The following is a 17,004-nucleotide window of genomic DNA, read 5'->3' on the forward strand; positions in this document are numbered from 1 at the left end:
ATTTGGATCCCGCTTTCTAACTTCGAAATACTTTTATAGGAAGCAGTAGTAGTGCATAGCAGATAAAAGTTACTCTTCATTAAAACTCAAAAATCAGTCCAGTTTCATAAAAAAAGATATATTGAACCACAATAGTGCAACTTTCAATCCAAGTCTTAATACAAAATTTTTAGGACCCTTTCCTAAAAACATGAAGAGTCTATAAATACTATCTAAAGTGATAGTATTTTAATTATAAATACTATATTCACAAAAATATATGGATTTTATTTAATTATAATGGATACAAAACAACAATTCCTTCTTTGTTGGCATAAATAACATGTATTTACTTTTTTAAATCTATATTCACACATATATATGGATTTTATTTTACTGTTCTTACTGTTTACTGCATATGGTTAATAATAACATGTTTAAAAAAACTTATTTTTTCCTATTTCCTTGAGTGGAAGCATAATAGCAATATCTGACCACGAATTTTATTTTACTGTTCTTATTATTTACTGGATATGGATAATAATATTATCTATAAAAACACTTATTTTCCTCTTTTGGCATAAATAACATGCATTTATTTTTTAATCTATATTCACAAATATATATGGATTTTATTTTAATTGTTTTTATTATTTTTATTAGGTTTAAAAACACTTATTTTCCTATTTTGACATAAATAACATGTATTTATTTTTTTAATCCATATTCACAAATATATATATGGATTTTATTTTAATTGTTCTTATTGTTTACTGCATATGGATAATAATATTATGTTTAAAAACACTTATTTTCTTATTTTAGCATAACTGACATGAATTTACTAAGATTTAAATCATGCATACATTTTTTAGAAGAAATTGAGAAAATTTGCTAATATCTATTACGCATTGCGTGATACTATTCAAGATATGGGTTACAAACTTACCACGAGAAAATCCGAGCAGCCCTTGCGCACAATTGAATTAAACTAAGCCCAATGAATTTTGGGGATTAATGTTGATTCCACTCTCAATCGACCGACCCACTGAACCAGAACCAAACAGTTGCTTTACTTCGTTTTCCACAGTTTATCCATCAGCATAGACAGAGGTGCAGGAATAGGTGTAGTAGATCTACTATCCTATGCATCAGAAATACAGGTAGTTTCGGTAGTCCCAGAACAGTTCCACCTACTTATAATTCACAGTTCAAGTTGTGATCCAACGACCAAAATGCTTTTCAATCGTCTAACATGAAATCTGAAAGTGCATGATGGTGCAGGGTAGCAGCCAAGCTTGTTGATTTCAGAGAGAATGTCTTACAACGTAATTAATTATTTTTAAATTAATTTTATAATATAATTTGATAAAAAAATTAAATTAATGATTTAGCACCTTTTATTTTAAATTAAATTTATCATTTATTATTAAATTGTATATATTTTGATGTAATTAAAAATAATAATAAACTAATTTTTATAATTTTATAATATAAAATAATTCACACATACTCTTATAATAAAAATCTGTCATCTTAACTAAAAAAAATAAAAATAAAAAATTCACAAATACTTTTTAAATAAAAATCTGTAATCTCAATTATCAAAAAGAAAAAAAAAATGTTTACAATTGGATTAAAAGGAAAAAGAAAAATAAAATACAGTTATTTAAATGAATATTATACTCCTCTAATAAAGCCTAGTTTATTGACCCATTATTAGGACATGAGGCCTTCCTCTTCCTTAAAATGCATAAAGCTACGCTAACTCTAAAGTTTGGCCATTTAAACTTGCCTAGTTTATTGACCCATTATTAGGACATGAGGCCTTCCTCTTCCTTAAAATGCATAAAGCTAAGCTAACTCTAAAGTTTGGCCATTTAAACTTTAAGATAAAGCCTAGTTTATTGACCCATTATTAGGACATGAGGCCTTCCTCTTCCTTAAAATGCATAAAGCTAAGCTAACTCTAAAATTTGGCCATTTAAACTTTAAGATACAATAATATTATAAAAGCTAGAAACTAAACATCCTAATTGAAATGGGATATAACAATCTCAAACACAAATATTGTAATTATTAGTCCCTGCCATCTGGCAATCGGCAGGGACTATAGTAATCGATCAGTTTTGAGTTAGCATTAGTTTGTAGTTTTAATCTGGTGTTATTTGGTGATTATTATAAAGTTTCCAAAGCTGCTGTGCAGGGATCTGCCGACATAACCAAACTCTTCAGCTACTCTTCAGCTTTGCCATCTTATTTGGCCTCTTCCCGAGGCGGGAGAGGCGGAGCATAGACTATCTTCCTTTGCCGTTTTATTATTGGTGACCGTCAGGTGATTTCATAGATTAATGTTAACATTACTTAACATTAGTTTGGCAGTGTACTTAACATTAGTTTGGCAGTGTGAATTATTTGGCATATTGGCAGGCAGGTGTTCTGCTGTCCGTGCTCTTCGTGCATGGCAGGTGTTCTGTTGTTCTGCTGTCCGTGCTCTTCGTGCATGGCGGAGTGCCAGGAGGCGCCTTCAATTGAATTTGCTTTGTGCATGGCGGAGTGCCAGGAGGCGCCTTGAATTGAATTTGCTTTGTCGATGTCTGCACGCTGCTGTAACTGCCTGTAATCCATTCTATTTTTTTCCACTGAACTGCTACAATGCAAGCCATGTTAACAATCTGTGGATCTGCTAAAATGCAAGCCATGTTAACAATCTGTGGATCTGCTGGCGATGATGGTGGACTTTGTTGGTTCCACACATGGTACGCCTTCTACCAAAGGTATGTATAGACCATCCAAAATCTGCAATTTTCAGTTCACCCTCCGTTTCATAACCTCAAAATTAGCAGTATTTAAATCCCAGTATAAGCCCAGAATATTCCGACCACATTTAGCACGAAACTTATCCTTTTTGAAGAATGTCTAGACATTCTGGTGTTCATCTGGCAATAAAAGTTGGGTGAATTGTTTCAAAGTGCAATCCAACAATATAATATAAACCATAGCAATTACCTTAAAACCAATCAGCAAATTCTCTGGCTTGATATCCCGGTGTATCACATGCTTTTCATGGAAGAAGAGTAAAGTCCTTGCCAACGATGCAATGTACTGTGTTAAGGCAGAGAAATCAGATTAATGTAGAAACAAAAGAAAATAAATTGATTTGCTGAACTATGGTACAACGTAGTCAAATGCAAGTATTTCGCATTATGTTCTCCACAGAAGTCTGTCTCAGGACTTCTAGCTGGCAAATTTATCCCTGCTAGATCGCCTTTAGGCATGAGACTTACATTCTATGTGGACATGATGGCTTAATGGGCGTTCAATCCTTGATTGCCATTTGAAATTTGGTGATTATGACATGATAACCGTTAGACAAAACTAACCTTGTATGAAGTAAAAATTTAAAAAACAAACAGGCCTTCAAAGGAGAGAACTTACAGTAGCTGCACGTTTTTCGTTGAAGCACTTACAGCGTTGTAGCTCTTTATACAGCTCACCTCTTGGAGCATGTTCAAGAATAAGATAGACACAATTCTGTAGAAAAGCTAAGATAAGTGTTAGTAAATAATATTTTAATTGTTAGCTCTTTCAAGATTCATCTGTCCCTAAAGGCTGTTTCAAGTGCTTGTTTGGATTCCCACTTTAACAGGCTAGCAGGAGTTCAAATCTTGCCTGGAACATAATGAATCCGTATAGTGATCCAAAACCAAGATTATGTTCATAAGGCAATTGTCGTGACAAGTGAATTCAACAGTGGAGTACATCAAGCTAGCCATATTCGTGTCTGGTACATTTGAGGCACGGTCAGGGCTACTCCCAGTCCATCCTTTGTGAAAAGCTGTGTGTTTGGCAGCTGAGTTTCTGTGAAGGCACTTGTTCTTTCGTTACATCTCTGGTGGTGAGGCAGTAGGAACACGTGTAGCACATGCAAATTCTATATATTATTGTTAACCATCATTTTATTTGTATGTAACCATTGTCGACATAACATAGAAATCATCCTACACAAAACGCTATGTGGGACCTACCATGAGCGCCATGTCTCTCATCATTCCACTGTCAAGTCGCCGTGATTTAGAGTTACAAATTCATATAACAGTTCACTACTTTTCAATATATGATAGGAAGCTAGACTTTATGAACATGGTTTGTTGTTTAGGATGCTAGATTCTTATATTCTACGAGAAGAAAAACATGAAATTGTGTAATGACAGCGCTAATCTAATTACCCTTAGATTTCAGCTAATTGAAACATAATTTAAGTTTTTTATAACAGGACAAACAATGTCATTTATCTGATATAATTGCAGGGGGAGGTTGAAGACGGAATGCGAACAACCAGTCGTTTGCAATAGCGAGAATTCTCTTAAGCCACTGCCTGCTGGGGAGGCGAGTTCCGATTCCGGTGATTACATCACTCAACGGCAGCAGCAGCGGCAGAACCTTCAGTTTCCCATGACAGGTCTCTCTGTACAAGTATCTTCCTGTTATGTTCTAGTTCCTGGGTTGTTCGATTATCGTGATGTCTCCTGTATTGACATATTAGCAGACATATTACCATGATACGATGTTAAGTGGCATGGTTTACGCCCTGCATGTTATGTTATGGAGGAGGTGAGGCATGTGGCCCTCATGGGAGGGCCCACATGGTCCATGGACGTATTTTTATCATAATATAATCTGAAGCCTAGTTTTGCCATAATTGAAAATTACCCCGGCTCAATCAAATAGAACGTGTTTTGTTGAATACTCGACAATCATTGTCGCTTTGGCAGTGATAAGGAAAGCAATGAAATACTTTATAACGAGCCTCAAATGAATGCTTTGTACAGTTTCCACAGCATTTTAGTGGCATTGATGAACATGATATTTATGGCACAGGATGACCTTCACTTTTGATGTAAGTTTTCTGTCTTTCTCCAATGAAGTATTATTGCAAAAATTTCAATCTTTCTAACTGTAACACTAAATATTGAGATATTGTAATGCACACTACAGGTGGTCATAAGAGGATTAGATGGGCTTCAGGGCCCTATTTACTTCGGTACTGGTTGTGTTCACAGGAGAAAATCTCCTTTTAGAAGTAAACCAAGGTCACAGTATCCCAACAGCCATGCAAAACCAACAGGTTGCAACTACCCAGATCATTAATTCTTTCAAATTCAGTCCTGAAGCTTATTATATACTTTTTACTGTTATTGTTTTTATGTTTTTAAAGGTCAGTTTCCTTCTCTGGGTCCAGAGATCCAGTTTAATGGTTATTATTTTTAACATGAATTTCCAGGGTTTCATCATCAGAAGTCTAAAATATCATACGAAACCTTGAATGAAACGTTTGGTGAGAACCCAACTTTTCTTGCATCAGTTGTCAGTGCCATTGGCGGTGCAAGTTCAGAATCTTTAAACAATTCAACCAAGGATATTCTGCAGTTGATCAGTACCAACTATGAGGTGGATACTAAATGGGGTGAAGAGGTAAGACTCATGGTTTGTAAGCAAAGAACATCACTGTTAAGATGGGGAAATTTCTGAATTTTGTGTTTTCTTCTCCTTTTGAAGAGTGAATACCTTCATGTATGAATGTCCCAATGAGAATGAGGATATGCTGATGATTTCATCTGTTCTCTCATGCCAGAAACATCTGATGAGAATGTACCATTCACACCAGGTTGTATATCTTCACAAATATAAATAGCATAGATACTTTTTAACTGTAAAATTGGGCATAATCCTGTCTGAGATCTTACCAGGTTGTAACAGAATCTGGCTTTTCTGAGTGCAATAAACTATAATCTTCTTAAAATTTTGTTGATGTTCACCTCTTTTCTTTTCAAGTTACATCCTCTGCTGTGGGCCATCATGAACAGATCAAGGTCGATACGAAAGCGGAATCTGAGTTAGAAAAACAGAACACACAGTGAAGAGTTCAGGCAGAGGCAAGACTGCAAGTAGCTTTGGATTTTTCAGAGATCCCGGTTTCACTAAGAAATTTTAGGTATGGCGTTTCAGAGTTTTTAAAATTCAAGTAAGTTTCACTGAGAAATTTTAGGTTTATCATTATTTTATGAGCTAAATATGCAAATAGCTTTGGATTTTTTCTAGAGATCCTGGTTTCACTAAGAAATTTGAGGTTTATCACAGTTTCATGGGCTTTCATTACATTATAATTTCAGAATTTTAGTTTCAGAGTTTTTCAAATCCAAGTAGGTTTCACCGAGAAATGTTAGGTTTATCAGAATTTTATGAGCTAAATATGCCAGTAGCGTTTTCATTACATTATAGTTTCAGAGTTTTTAAAATCCAGGTAGTTCTGAATTTTTAATTTTTAAGAGATCCTGGTCTCACTGAGATATTTTATGTTTATCAGAATTTTATGAGCTAAATATGCAAGACTGCAAGTAGCTTTGGATTTTTCAGAGATCCCGGTTTCACTAAGAAATTTTAGGTATGGCACAGTTTTGTGAGCTTCAATTGCTCTGCGATAATGGATGGAGCGAGGCACAAAAAACTTCTCAACCTGAGGTGATTTACTCTGACCGCCTTTGTATATGCTAGTAATTACTAATAAAGTATGGTCCTCTATCTTACCATAACTAATTAACAACCTTAATTACTCATATCTATGTATCTATGCTTATAGCTCAATGTAATCATATACCGTGTTTCCTATATTCTGTAATTGCAACACAACCTTTAATGGTAATAATACTAATAGAACATCAGCTCTAGTGAGATCAGGGGAGTTGTCAAAAGAAGAAATTGACAAAATGCGTATAAAGGTTTTGTCAATTTTGAATGAAGAGTTTGTAAACAGCAAAGATTATGTTCCAAAAACACGAGATTGGGCAATTCTGAGAACATTTTTTTGGGCATATAAGTATCATGCTTTCAGGGCAAACAACAAATCTTTTCCATTTTTTCCTCACAATTTTATAAGCATCCAACTTTGTAGTCTCTGTAAGAATCTGGACTCTTTGGCACTTCTGAGAATCATTATTTTGGCAGTATCAATTTTTCAGGGAAAACTGCAAGTCTTTTCCATTTTTACTCTTCAATTTTATTTGCCTCTGTCAACGGATACGACTTAACGACCCTCTTCCGTCGCCCTTACTTGGGAAGTGAAGGAATCTGTGGATTGTTCTTTGCAGGTTCATTCATTGGAAATCCAAACTGGTTGAAAAAATCAACTGTTCTCACAATGGTATGCAATGTGCATTTTATTTCCACTCATATACTTTTCCAAATATGGATTTTTTATCAGAATTTAGTTGGCTTATTCCAGCCTAATAGAATATTGTCTTTCAGGTATGTTGGGAGGCTTTTTGTCAAGGCTCTGGGCAAGCCAATAGAAATTATTACAAAGCTGAATGCGATGGCTGGTTTTCCACCAGATGAGGAAATTGATCTTTACGAGGTTAGTTGAATAAAAGCTTTTGGATACTGTGACACTAATTAGTCCCAAGCTTTTCTTTTCCCTAGTTCCTTACTGCAAGGGAGGAAAGTGGATCTTGAGTTATTGTTTGGTCAATTGTTTGTAAGATTTGTTTCATTTAACATAAACCTGTTAAACAATTTTAGAAAATAAGGCTGGACAGAAACAAGAGCTGGAAGGACAAATGGAGGCAATTATATTGTTGGCCTCCTCTGCTAGTTCATGTTAAAACTGGAAACTTTTATTGTATCAATTGCCGCTTCTTTCATACTAAAGGTCCTACACCATTCAAGGACTTATTTTCTGTTCTTTATTTTGGCTTTCTGAACCTGTGTAGCTCTCTTGTAGTATCTCTTATTAAATTTGGAGTTGCATGAGGCATTCTCAATTGTGTCTTTTACTATGGTCTTGTTGACTGCATTTTAGTTCATTAGTGGACATCAGGGAAGTTTAATATTAAAAGTGGAAAGATTTGTCCTATCACTTTCTGCTTATTTCATGTGGACAACTTTAGAGTTTGACCACTTATAGCATTGATAGGAGTAGCTTTTAATGTGCTCAATTCATGCTTTTGTACCATTTGCATGTTCTAGGTATCACAAGTGTATCAAACAATGAAAACCATAGCCCTTTCAAGCATGATACCTTAGAAGCTTAGTGTGGATGTTGTGAAGTACAATTTCTTACGGCTGAAGATTGACCATTTAAAAGGCATTGTACAGTTTGGTAGTGAGGTGAAGAATTTAGTTTTCTGGTTTTCATTGTTTTGAATAAAAAAATAAGCCTCGGCTAATTTTGAGGATGTTGCTTCTGTTCATGGAGTATTTTTTAGGGTGAGGATGTTGCTTCTGTTCATGGAGTATTTTTGAAGGTGACAATGTTAAAATCTAGCTATTTGATGGATTTATTTCTGCAGGACATCAAATGAGACCAGATTCAGAATGATTTAACCATTCTTATGAAGTGCTTAAACAAGGCTAGCAGATAAACTTGAAGATGCCTCAATTTTAACATACAAATAAGGACATATAGATGAAGGAGATGGAGGCGGCTTTGCTCCATACATTCAAGTGCTTCTTCATTGAAGTTAAGGGTGACAATATATGGCATTTTTGCTTCTATAATAGTAATTTTATATTAAATGCCATTGCATTGCAATGCAGGTGAATAAAGGAGGCCTAGAATTATTGAAGATTTCCATTATGGCAAGGTTGGAATTTTTTAAATTTTAATCTTTTCCCTTATGGACCTTTCATTAGTTACAACGTTGTTGAGATTAGTTACTTGTAAATGGTCAAAACGCATAAAATGTTCTACTTTTCCAAACAGAAAAAATCATTATAGGTCGAAAAGAAATATACATGTTTCACCTATATATGGCTGAGCATAGCCATTTTTGGTTCCACTATAGGTTACGAGAACAGTATGGTTGAATAAGAGTGATTAGGGTAAATACGATAACCTTAACCTAATTCAAACGTTTAAACATATCATAGTTATTTCCATAAATACAATGGATTCAACACTGTACAGATTGGTGATTACTATTAAGTATTGATATCACTATGCTTGAACTAATGGCATTGAATCTATCTTATAAGCTTGTATAGAGTAAGAAACAAGGACATGAAACCTCTTGCTTAATGAGTATACTAGGTATAAGCATATTGAACTAAACCCATTGAATACACCAATCTTTAGTCATAAGTTTCAACAAGGTTAAGCTTACTTGCCTAATTGATTCAACTTCATTATTCCAGCTATGTTGTGTACTAATGGTAAACGTATATGAACCAAACCCATTAGACTAATACAGGGTCATAAGCTAGTAATAGCTTTGAATAGAGTACCGTATTCTACCTAATGAATAAGTTTACATTATCTCTAATATGGAATGACTTACTTATGCTTACAGATCCTGCTTAATATAGGTAAATACACATACTTAACATATGAGCTATACAGGTATGAAAGTGTAAATCCAAGGCTTTAGCATAAACACCTTATAAAGAACATAGGTACTGTAATTACCATAGTATTACTAACACATGAGCCTATCGTCTAAAGTAATGGTAATCTCTAACCCATGCTTAGTGATATAGAAAAAGGGTAATCACTATGCTTAACTAGCTTGTTCAAAGTGTATAGATGTTTTAATTAGGTCAAATGTTGTAACATACCTTGTGTAAAGTATTCAGTTGTTTGTATTACTTATACCTCTTTCATATCCATAATAACTGATATGTCATAACCTGCTTGTAATTAGTGAACAACCCGTATTGGGTTACTCTGCATCACATAAGCATTTCCCTAAGTAATCATGTATCTAAGCTATCCAAAGCTACTTGCAGTCTTGCCTCTGCCTGAACTCTTCACTGTGTGTTCTGTTTTTCTAACTCAGATTCCGCTTTCGTATCGACCTTGATCTGTTCATGATGGCCCACAACAGAGGATGTAACTTGAAAAGAAAAGAGGTGAACATCAACAAAATTTTAAGAAGATTATAGTTTATTGCACTCAGAAAAGCCAGATTCTGTTACAACCTGGTAAGATCTCAGACAGGATTATGCCCAATTTTAGAGTTAAAAAGTATCTATGCTAATTAGTTCCTTACTGCAAGAGAGGAAAGTGGATCTTGAGTTCTTGTTTGGTCAATTGTTTGCAAGATTTGTTTCATTTAACATAAACCTGTTAAACAATTTTAGAAAATAAGGCTGGACAGAAACAAGAGCTGGAAGGACAAATGGAGGCAATTATATTGTTGGCCTCCTCTGCTAGTTCATGTTAAAACTGGAAACTTTTATTGTATCAATTGCCGCTTCTTTCATACTAAAGGTCCTACACCATTCAAGGACTTATTTTCTGTTCTTGGGATTACTGGATAATCTGCCTACCTCTGTCTCCACTAATCTGTTCCTTATACAACGATGGTTGTCATTTTAATATATTTTCTCTCCATAAAGCTATACATTAAACAGGTTATATAACAATAAGATTCTTTGACTTATATGCCTTCCCGAACAGATAGGCCTTCCTGAAGATGCCTATTGACTTCATAGGTTTTGAATCAGTAGCAGTAGTGGTGGTTAATCAATTGTAGCTTCTAATATGATCAATATGAAAAAAATCCTTCTCAAGTTAGCCTTCTCAGTTTTGATATTTCAAAACGGATGGTCAAATATATTTATATGTATAAGCTATTGATCATCCATTGTCTCAAATGCAATTTCAGAAAAATTATTACTGCGCTAGCACAGGCTCATCAAAACCCGGGTCTGGCATGCATCACACCTTGATCCCCACCCAATCTGTAACATGCTCTTCACTTCTGTCAGTGCATTTGATGTTCTAATTTATATCTGCATGCCTGAAAAGCACAAAAGGTCATTCCGGCCTTGAGAAGCAGCATGTAAAGCAATTAATTCTCTTTGTATTACTACACTTTCCTCTTAATTGACAATTGAGGAAATGTTCATGTTATCATCAACATAGAGGTACAGTTCTTCAATCTGATTAGAAATCTGAAGACTTAAATATAAACTAGCTCATGAAATAAATGTTAACTCATGATACTATAAAGTGTATCTTGTTTCTTGCTTTTTTCCACAGAATGCACGAGCTATATCATTGAAAAGGAATCTTAGTATCATGGAGCCCATTATTTCAGCTCTAACTAAGAGTGGTTACAACAACATGACCAATAGAATCATGATACAATCTGATGAAAGTGTTGTGCTAACAGAGTTCAAGCAACTTACAAAATTTAAGCTTGTTTATGTTGTGGACGAAACTGCTATCAGCATTCCAGATTCTACCATTGAGGAGATGAAAACATTTTCTCATGTCGTAGTATTAATGAGGAATGTGATTTTCCCGGCTTCTCAGACATTTCTTGTAGGGTACACAGATATTGTCCAGGGACTGCACCTCTATAATATGTCAGTTTTCGTCTTTCTTCTCTGGCTGGCTTCCATTCCTCTATTCCTGCTTAAGTGTGCATTGACTGTGGATTTCAAATTCATTCTTGTGCAGTCTGTTGTCTTTTGCTTCAGTCAGTCTATCCTTTTAGTCTATGGTTTATACTCTACTGTATATATGTATGGGAGGCAACACAAACAATTCATCATGCATCCGAGAATCTGAACAGAGTTCTCTGTTTCATAACATTTTTTACCTGAAATCATACGAAGTTCGTTGTGCGTTGGCTAACTGGAAAGTGTTGGTCAATGGGCAGTATGATGAAAGGCTTTAAAATGAAGAATGTAGAGGATTCAAGCAATAATTTCTATGTGGAGTTCATGGGACCTCGACACAGTAAGTTAGAATTCCATTTCTTTTCTTGTTTTCTTTTGGGTTTATTAGAGACCTGGATTCTATTAGTTATAATAGGAAATACCCCACGCCAGGGAAAATAATTTAGTAAATTAGGTTACATTGTATTGAAGCTAGAATGAACTGAGAGTTAACTGTTTTCTTTTTCTCTCGAATTATTCTAGGTGACAAGCTGAGCTACTTCAGGAAAAAATTACATTGCTAAAGTTTTACATGGATTCAACCCTATCCTCTGCTTAACGTACGATGCACACGAGCTTCTGTACAATTTGTCAGGTATGCATTAAAGGCCAACGTTTAAAAAGTTGTGAAGACAAGATTTCTTTAATCAAGAACATTTCTTTAATCCGGATAATGGAGAACTTTAGCTCTGCTAAAATATAACAGGTTTAGTATTTCAGAGGGGAACTGATGTAATACTGTGATATGAATTTCTTGTACTGTGCAGCAAACATTTATAGCCCGTTTAATATAGAGGGTTATAATCTTCTAAGAAATCTGTCTGCCTTTTTAGAGTTTGCAGAGAGTCAAGGAAATGTTCATGTTATCATCAACATAGAGGTACAGTTCTTCAATCTGATTAGAAATCTGAAGAGTTAAATATAAACTAGCTCATGAAATAAATGTTAACTCATGATACTATAAAGTGTATCTTGTTTCTTGCTTTTTTTCACAGAATGCACGAGCTATATCATTGAAAAGGAATCTTAGTATCATGGAGCCCATTATTTCAGCTCTAACTAAGAGTGGTTACAACAACATGACCAATAGAATCATGATACAATCTGATGAAAGCGTTGTGCTAACAGAGTTGAAGCAACTTACAAAATTTAAGCTTGTTTATGTTGTGGACGAAACTGCTATCAGCATTCCAGATTCTACCATTGAGGAGATGAAAACATTTTCTCATGCCGTAGTATTAATGAGGAATGTGATTTTCCCGGCTTCTCAGTCATTTCTTGTAGGGTACACAGATATTGTCCAGCGACTGCACCTCTATAATATGTCAGTTTTCGTCTTTCTTCTCTGGCTGGCTTCCATTCCTCTATTCCTGCTTAAGTGTGCATTGACTGTGGATTTCAAATTCATTCTTGTGCAGTCTGTTGTCTTTTGCTTCAGTCAGTCTATCCTTTTAGTCTATGGTTTATACTCTACTGTATATATGTATGGGAGGCAACACAAACAATTCATCATGCATCCGAGAATCTGAACAGAGTTCTCTGTTTCATAACATTTTTTACATGAAATCATACGAAGTTCGTTGTGCGTTGGCTAACTGGAAAGTGTTGGTCAATGGGCAGTATGTTGCATATTCCTGGGTTTCCTGTATTCGATCACAACTCTTAGTTATAATAGGAAATACCCCATGCGAGGGAAAATAATTTAGTAAATTAGGTTACATTGTATTGAAGCTAGAATGAACTGAGAGTTAACTGTTTTCTTTTTCTCTCGAATTATTCTAGGTGACAAGCTGAGCTACTTCAGGAAAAAATTACATTGCTAAATTTTTACATGGATTCAACCCTATCCTCTGCTTAATGTACAATGCACACGAGCTTCTGTACAATTTGTCAGGTATGCATTAAAGGACAACGTTTAAAAAGTTGTGAATACAAGATTTCTTTAATCAAGAACATTTCTTTAATCCGGATATGAAATTAGACCTAAGTGTTTTTTGTTGCTAGCTGGTTAGATCTGATATCCATACTTGATTAGTCAAATAAGCATTAGATTAGTGCTATTCCCATTGCTTAGACCATTGCTGTTGTTGCAAATTCCTGGGTTTCCTGTATTCGATCACAACTCTCATACGTAAATCACTACTAGCAACAGGTCAATGGTAATAGGGTAACATAAACCTAGCCTCACCTGTTAATCATTGTCTATTATGGTCCCACATTCAGTGTTCACCTATACGTCAAATACTACATATATATTGCATAAGCTATAGACCACCCTTCCTTTGTAATGAACACAAAGGTGCTGAGATCGAAGCTATACATGGCAATGGCACACAAAGACGAAGGCAAGCTCCTAAAGCTGCTTCTGAGAAGGGCAGGGCAAATCAATGTCGAATCAAGTATTCTATGATCACTGGATAACAGATCACTACTCTGTATTTTATGCAAATATATCAGCCTTCCAACTATGTGTCCTAGACTTGAAACTAAACAGTGAATTCTCAACCATGGTGTCTTGTCACTAGATAAAAAAGAGAATGCTCAACAACCGAAACCAATAGCAAGGTCCCTTGAGAAATGAAGATCAAAACAGAGAGACTTCCTGACAGACTTTCTATGCCACCTAATTTCGCATTTACTACTGCCGCCACATGCATCATCCCATATGCCATTTGCTCCCCATGTCAGATCGCTCACTTAACGTAACGTTTTCGTTTTATGCCCATCATTAAATACTGGCCTGCTCCAATCTGATCTTCAAGTATTTCAGCTCCATTCCAAATCAATCCGTATATGTACTTATTCCTGCACCTAGATATTGACATAGATCTCCTGTCTAGCCAATTGTTTATTAGAATAGCTTGGACCCAATCTACCACCAAGATTGCCCGATGTCAAATACATCACCTAATTTCGCATTTACTTCTGCCGCCACATACATCATTTCATATGCCATTTGCTCCCCATGTCATATCGATCACTTAATTGCACCGATTGCTCACTTAACGTAAGCTTTTCGTTTTATGCCGACCATTAAATACTGCCCTCCTCCATCCGAGCTTCAAGTATTTTAGCTCCATTCACACTTAAAACCAGCTTACAAACACGTTGAACTTTTTTATAAATTGGCCTCTTCTGCACCTGGATATTCACATACATCTTCCCGCTTCACATAACATGGAATCCATTAGCATAAGCCAACTTACTCAACTCGCAACATTATTTCTCTTAGCACTTGTTCTCATGGCTCTTCTGATTATTGACATCGTAAAAGTCGAAAGACAAAGAAAAAAGAAACCAAAAAAACAATAACATCTCTTTTGCATTATTTTACGCATTGTCTTATTTCCCCGCTTCCTTCTCTGTTACAGGTGTACGACGGATGCTTCAAATATGCATTTGGGTCAGCCATGGTGGTGCAACTCGCATTTTTTATGCTTCTATTGTCTCTGCTCAGATGCCGGACTAATGTCCTAATTGTTAGCATTCGTGCTTGTCTTGTATTCTTCACATGTTACAGTCTGTCATAAGAAATGCGTATTTTCAAGGTCAAATGTAAGCTTCACGGCGGTTTTCATGTTACTCGTGTCTTGAATTTTCTATTGCAGTTGTGTGATTTTGGGCTAGCAACATAAACTGGTGTATCTTGAATTGATGATGATTCTCTGCAAGTTAGTTATTCAATAATGTTCAGATCTTTAGTATATAGTGCTCATGTAACTATTTCTATTGCAGTTGTGTGATTTTGGGCCCCGCGATTTATGTATTACTGAAACTTGCTCATGTGACTATTTCTATTGCAGTTGTGTGATTTTGGGCTAGCAACATAAACTCGTACATTGTTTTGAAATAACTGGTGCATTTTATATTATTCGACAGCCCTCTATGTCTGGCAGCTATGTCTGGTGCTTATGTATGGCTGCACTGGCTCTGTAAGGCTATGACTGGCTGTGTCTGGTTGTACTCAGGCGTATGACCCTCAAAAGGCGAATTTCATATAACAAGTCTCGGAAGCTAAACGGGCTAGATAGAACTATGTGCCTGTGTCTGGCTGTATGGCTATGTCAGTTACTTATGTGCATCTTGTATGACTCAGGCGTATGACCCTCAAAAGGTGAATTGCATATAACAAGTCTCGGAAGCTAAATGGGCTAGATAGAACTATGTGATTTTGGGCTAGCAACATAAACTCGTACATTGTTTTGAAATAACTGGTGCATTTTATATTATTCGACAGCCCTCTATGTCTGGCAGCTATGTCTGGTGCTTATGTATGGCTGCACTGGCACTGTAAGGCTATGACTGGCTGTGCCTCAAAAGGCGAATTGCATATAACAAGTCTCGGAAGCTAAACAGGCTAGATAGAACTATGTGCCTGTGTCTGGCTGTATGGCTATGTCAGTTACTTATGTGCATCTTGTATGACTCAGGCGTATGACCCTCAAAAGGTGAATTGCATATAACAAGTCTCGGAAGCTAAATGGGCTAGATAGAACTATGTGCAGGGACTAGCTGCTTCGCAACCTTCCTTGTTAAAAAATTAATTGTGAAAACTAGTTTTGTTAAATATGTTATCGTCTATCATAAATAAAACCACTTGTGTTCAAAAATAAATATAGATAGATAAAATATCTGGACTGATTGCCGGATGCAAATTCTAGACTCATTACATATTTTTTAAAGTGTTAAAACTTCCACTCACAAATCATTGAATCAAAATAGGACTACTTATTATAACATAAAATGACCCCTAACCAATTATGAACAAAATGCGGCTTCTTGTAACATGAAATCACCAAAGAGGGGCATCAAAATGGATGGATTGGATTCAAGATACTTCACCATTGGTAAAAGAAATGTTATGTTTTCACTTCATTTTACCATTGATTGTGATAGTGTGGTTGGCCACTACATTGAAATTTCTCTTTGATTATAAGCAAAATCTCTTAAGAATATATCTTATTGCCAAATAGAGGTTGAGATTTTATGTTCTTAATCAATTAGCCATTCTTAGTGGAAAAGTGCTTAAACAAAATTTAATCTCCAGATAGAATGATTAAACAAAAGCACCATCACACAAGAATTTTCTCAAGAGACTGCCAAATAGAGGTTGAGATTTTATGTTCTTAATCAATTAGCCATTCTTAGTGGAAAAGTGCTTAAACAAAATTTAATCTCCAGATAGAATGATTAAACAAAAGCACCATCACACAAGAATTTTCTCAAGAGACTTCAAACGTCAGTGCACGGTGTAGAGTGTATCATTGTACTAGGGTTGTTTTGTTTTGCATCTTGAAACATTTTCCCTCCGAACAACACTGTAATTTGTTGAGGTCTAGTTCATGATTTTTTTTAACAGAGTAAAAAAAACAGAACTTTTGTTCCAAGAAGAGAAAGTTTTACAATGTCTAGAGGCAATCTTTGTAAAAAAACGGAGAAGCCAAAATATTTCTGTACTCCAATTACAAAGGATAATCTCTGTTTGAAGATCAGGAAAAAATTGCATGTAATCCAAATACAAACAGGAGCCTGTTGATGCCTCGAAAATCACTGCATCAACATCGGGGAAAACCACCCGGT

The 17,004-nt window shown here is 35.4% G+C and overlaps 1 protein-coding gene and 1 long non-coding RNA gene across 7 annotated transcripts; one reads left to right on the plus strand and one right to left on the minus strand.

The window, feature by feature from the left end:
- Window positions 1-2,725: 2,725 nt before the first annotated feature.
- LOC149237053 (uncharacterized) lies at window positions 2,726-3,761 on the minus strand. The gene is made up of 3 exons (XR_016245228.1): window positions 3,418-3,761; window positions 2,989-3,084; window positions 2,726-2,797 (listed from the first exon to the last, which is right to left on the minus strand). It is a non-coding gene; the product is annotated as an uncharacterized LOC149237053 (long non-coding RNA).
- Window positions 3,762-4,374: 613 nt separating this feature from the next.
- LOC149237054 (cellulose synthase A catalytic subunit 7 [UDP-forming]-like) lies at window positions 4,375-15,063 on the plus strand. 6 transcript variants are annotated; one of them, XR_016246276.1, is made up of 11 exons: window positions 5,574-5,974; window positions 6,347-6,501; window positions 6,985-7,180; window positions 7,285-7,393; window positions 8,328-8,497; window positions 8,575-9,957; window positions 11,646-11,725; window positions 11,908-12,019; window positions 12,258-12,304; window positions 12,420-13,318; window positions 14,796-15,063. XR_016246276.1 is itself a non-coding variant. In XM_089372573.1 (8 exons), exons 1-5 carry the CDS (start codon window positions 4,862-4,864, stop codon window positions 5,878-5,880), a joined length of 438 nt encoding a protein of 145 aa, XP_089228699.1. In that variant the 5' UTR covers window positions 4,375-4,861; the 3' UTR covers window positions 5,881-5,974; window positions 6,347-6,501; window positions 6,985-7,180; window positions 7,285-7,389. The 6 variants fall into 6 exon arrangements, 4 of the variants coding, with proteins under 4 accessions (XP_089228699.1, XP_089228700.1, XP_089228702.1 ...); XR_016246275.1 differs by having other exon boundaries at window positions 7,104-7,180; window positions 8,328-9,957; window positions 14,796-15,062; XM_089372573.1 differs by lacking the exons at window positions 8,328-8,497; window positions 8,575-9,957; window positions 11,646-11,725; ... (2 more) ...; window positions 12,420-13,318; window positions 14,796-15,063 and adding exons at window positions 4,375-4,879; window positions 4,978-5,107; window positions 5,264-5,454 and having other exon boundaries at window positions 5,615-5,647; window positions 5,815-5,974; window positions 7,285-7,389.
- Window positions 15,064-17,004: the final 1,941 nt, after the last annotated feature.

The sequence above is a fragment of the Pinus tabuliformis genome, chromosome 8, assembly GCF_031772625.1.
Source record: "Pinus tabuliformis cultivar Carrire ecotype Pingquan chromosome 8, CPIR1, whole genome shotgun sequence".
NCBI lineage: Eukaryota > Viridiplantae > Streptophyta > Pinopsida > Pinales > Pinaceae > Pinus > Pinus tabuliformis.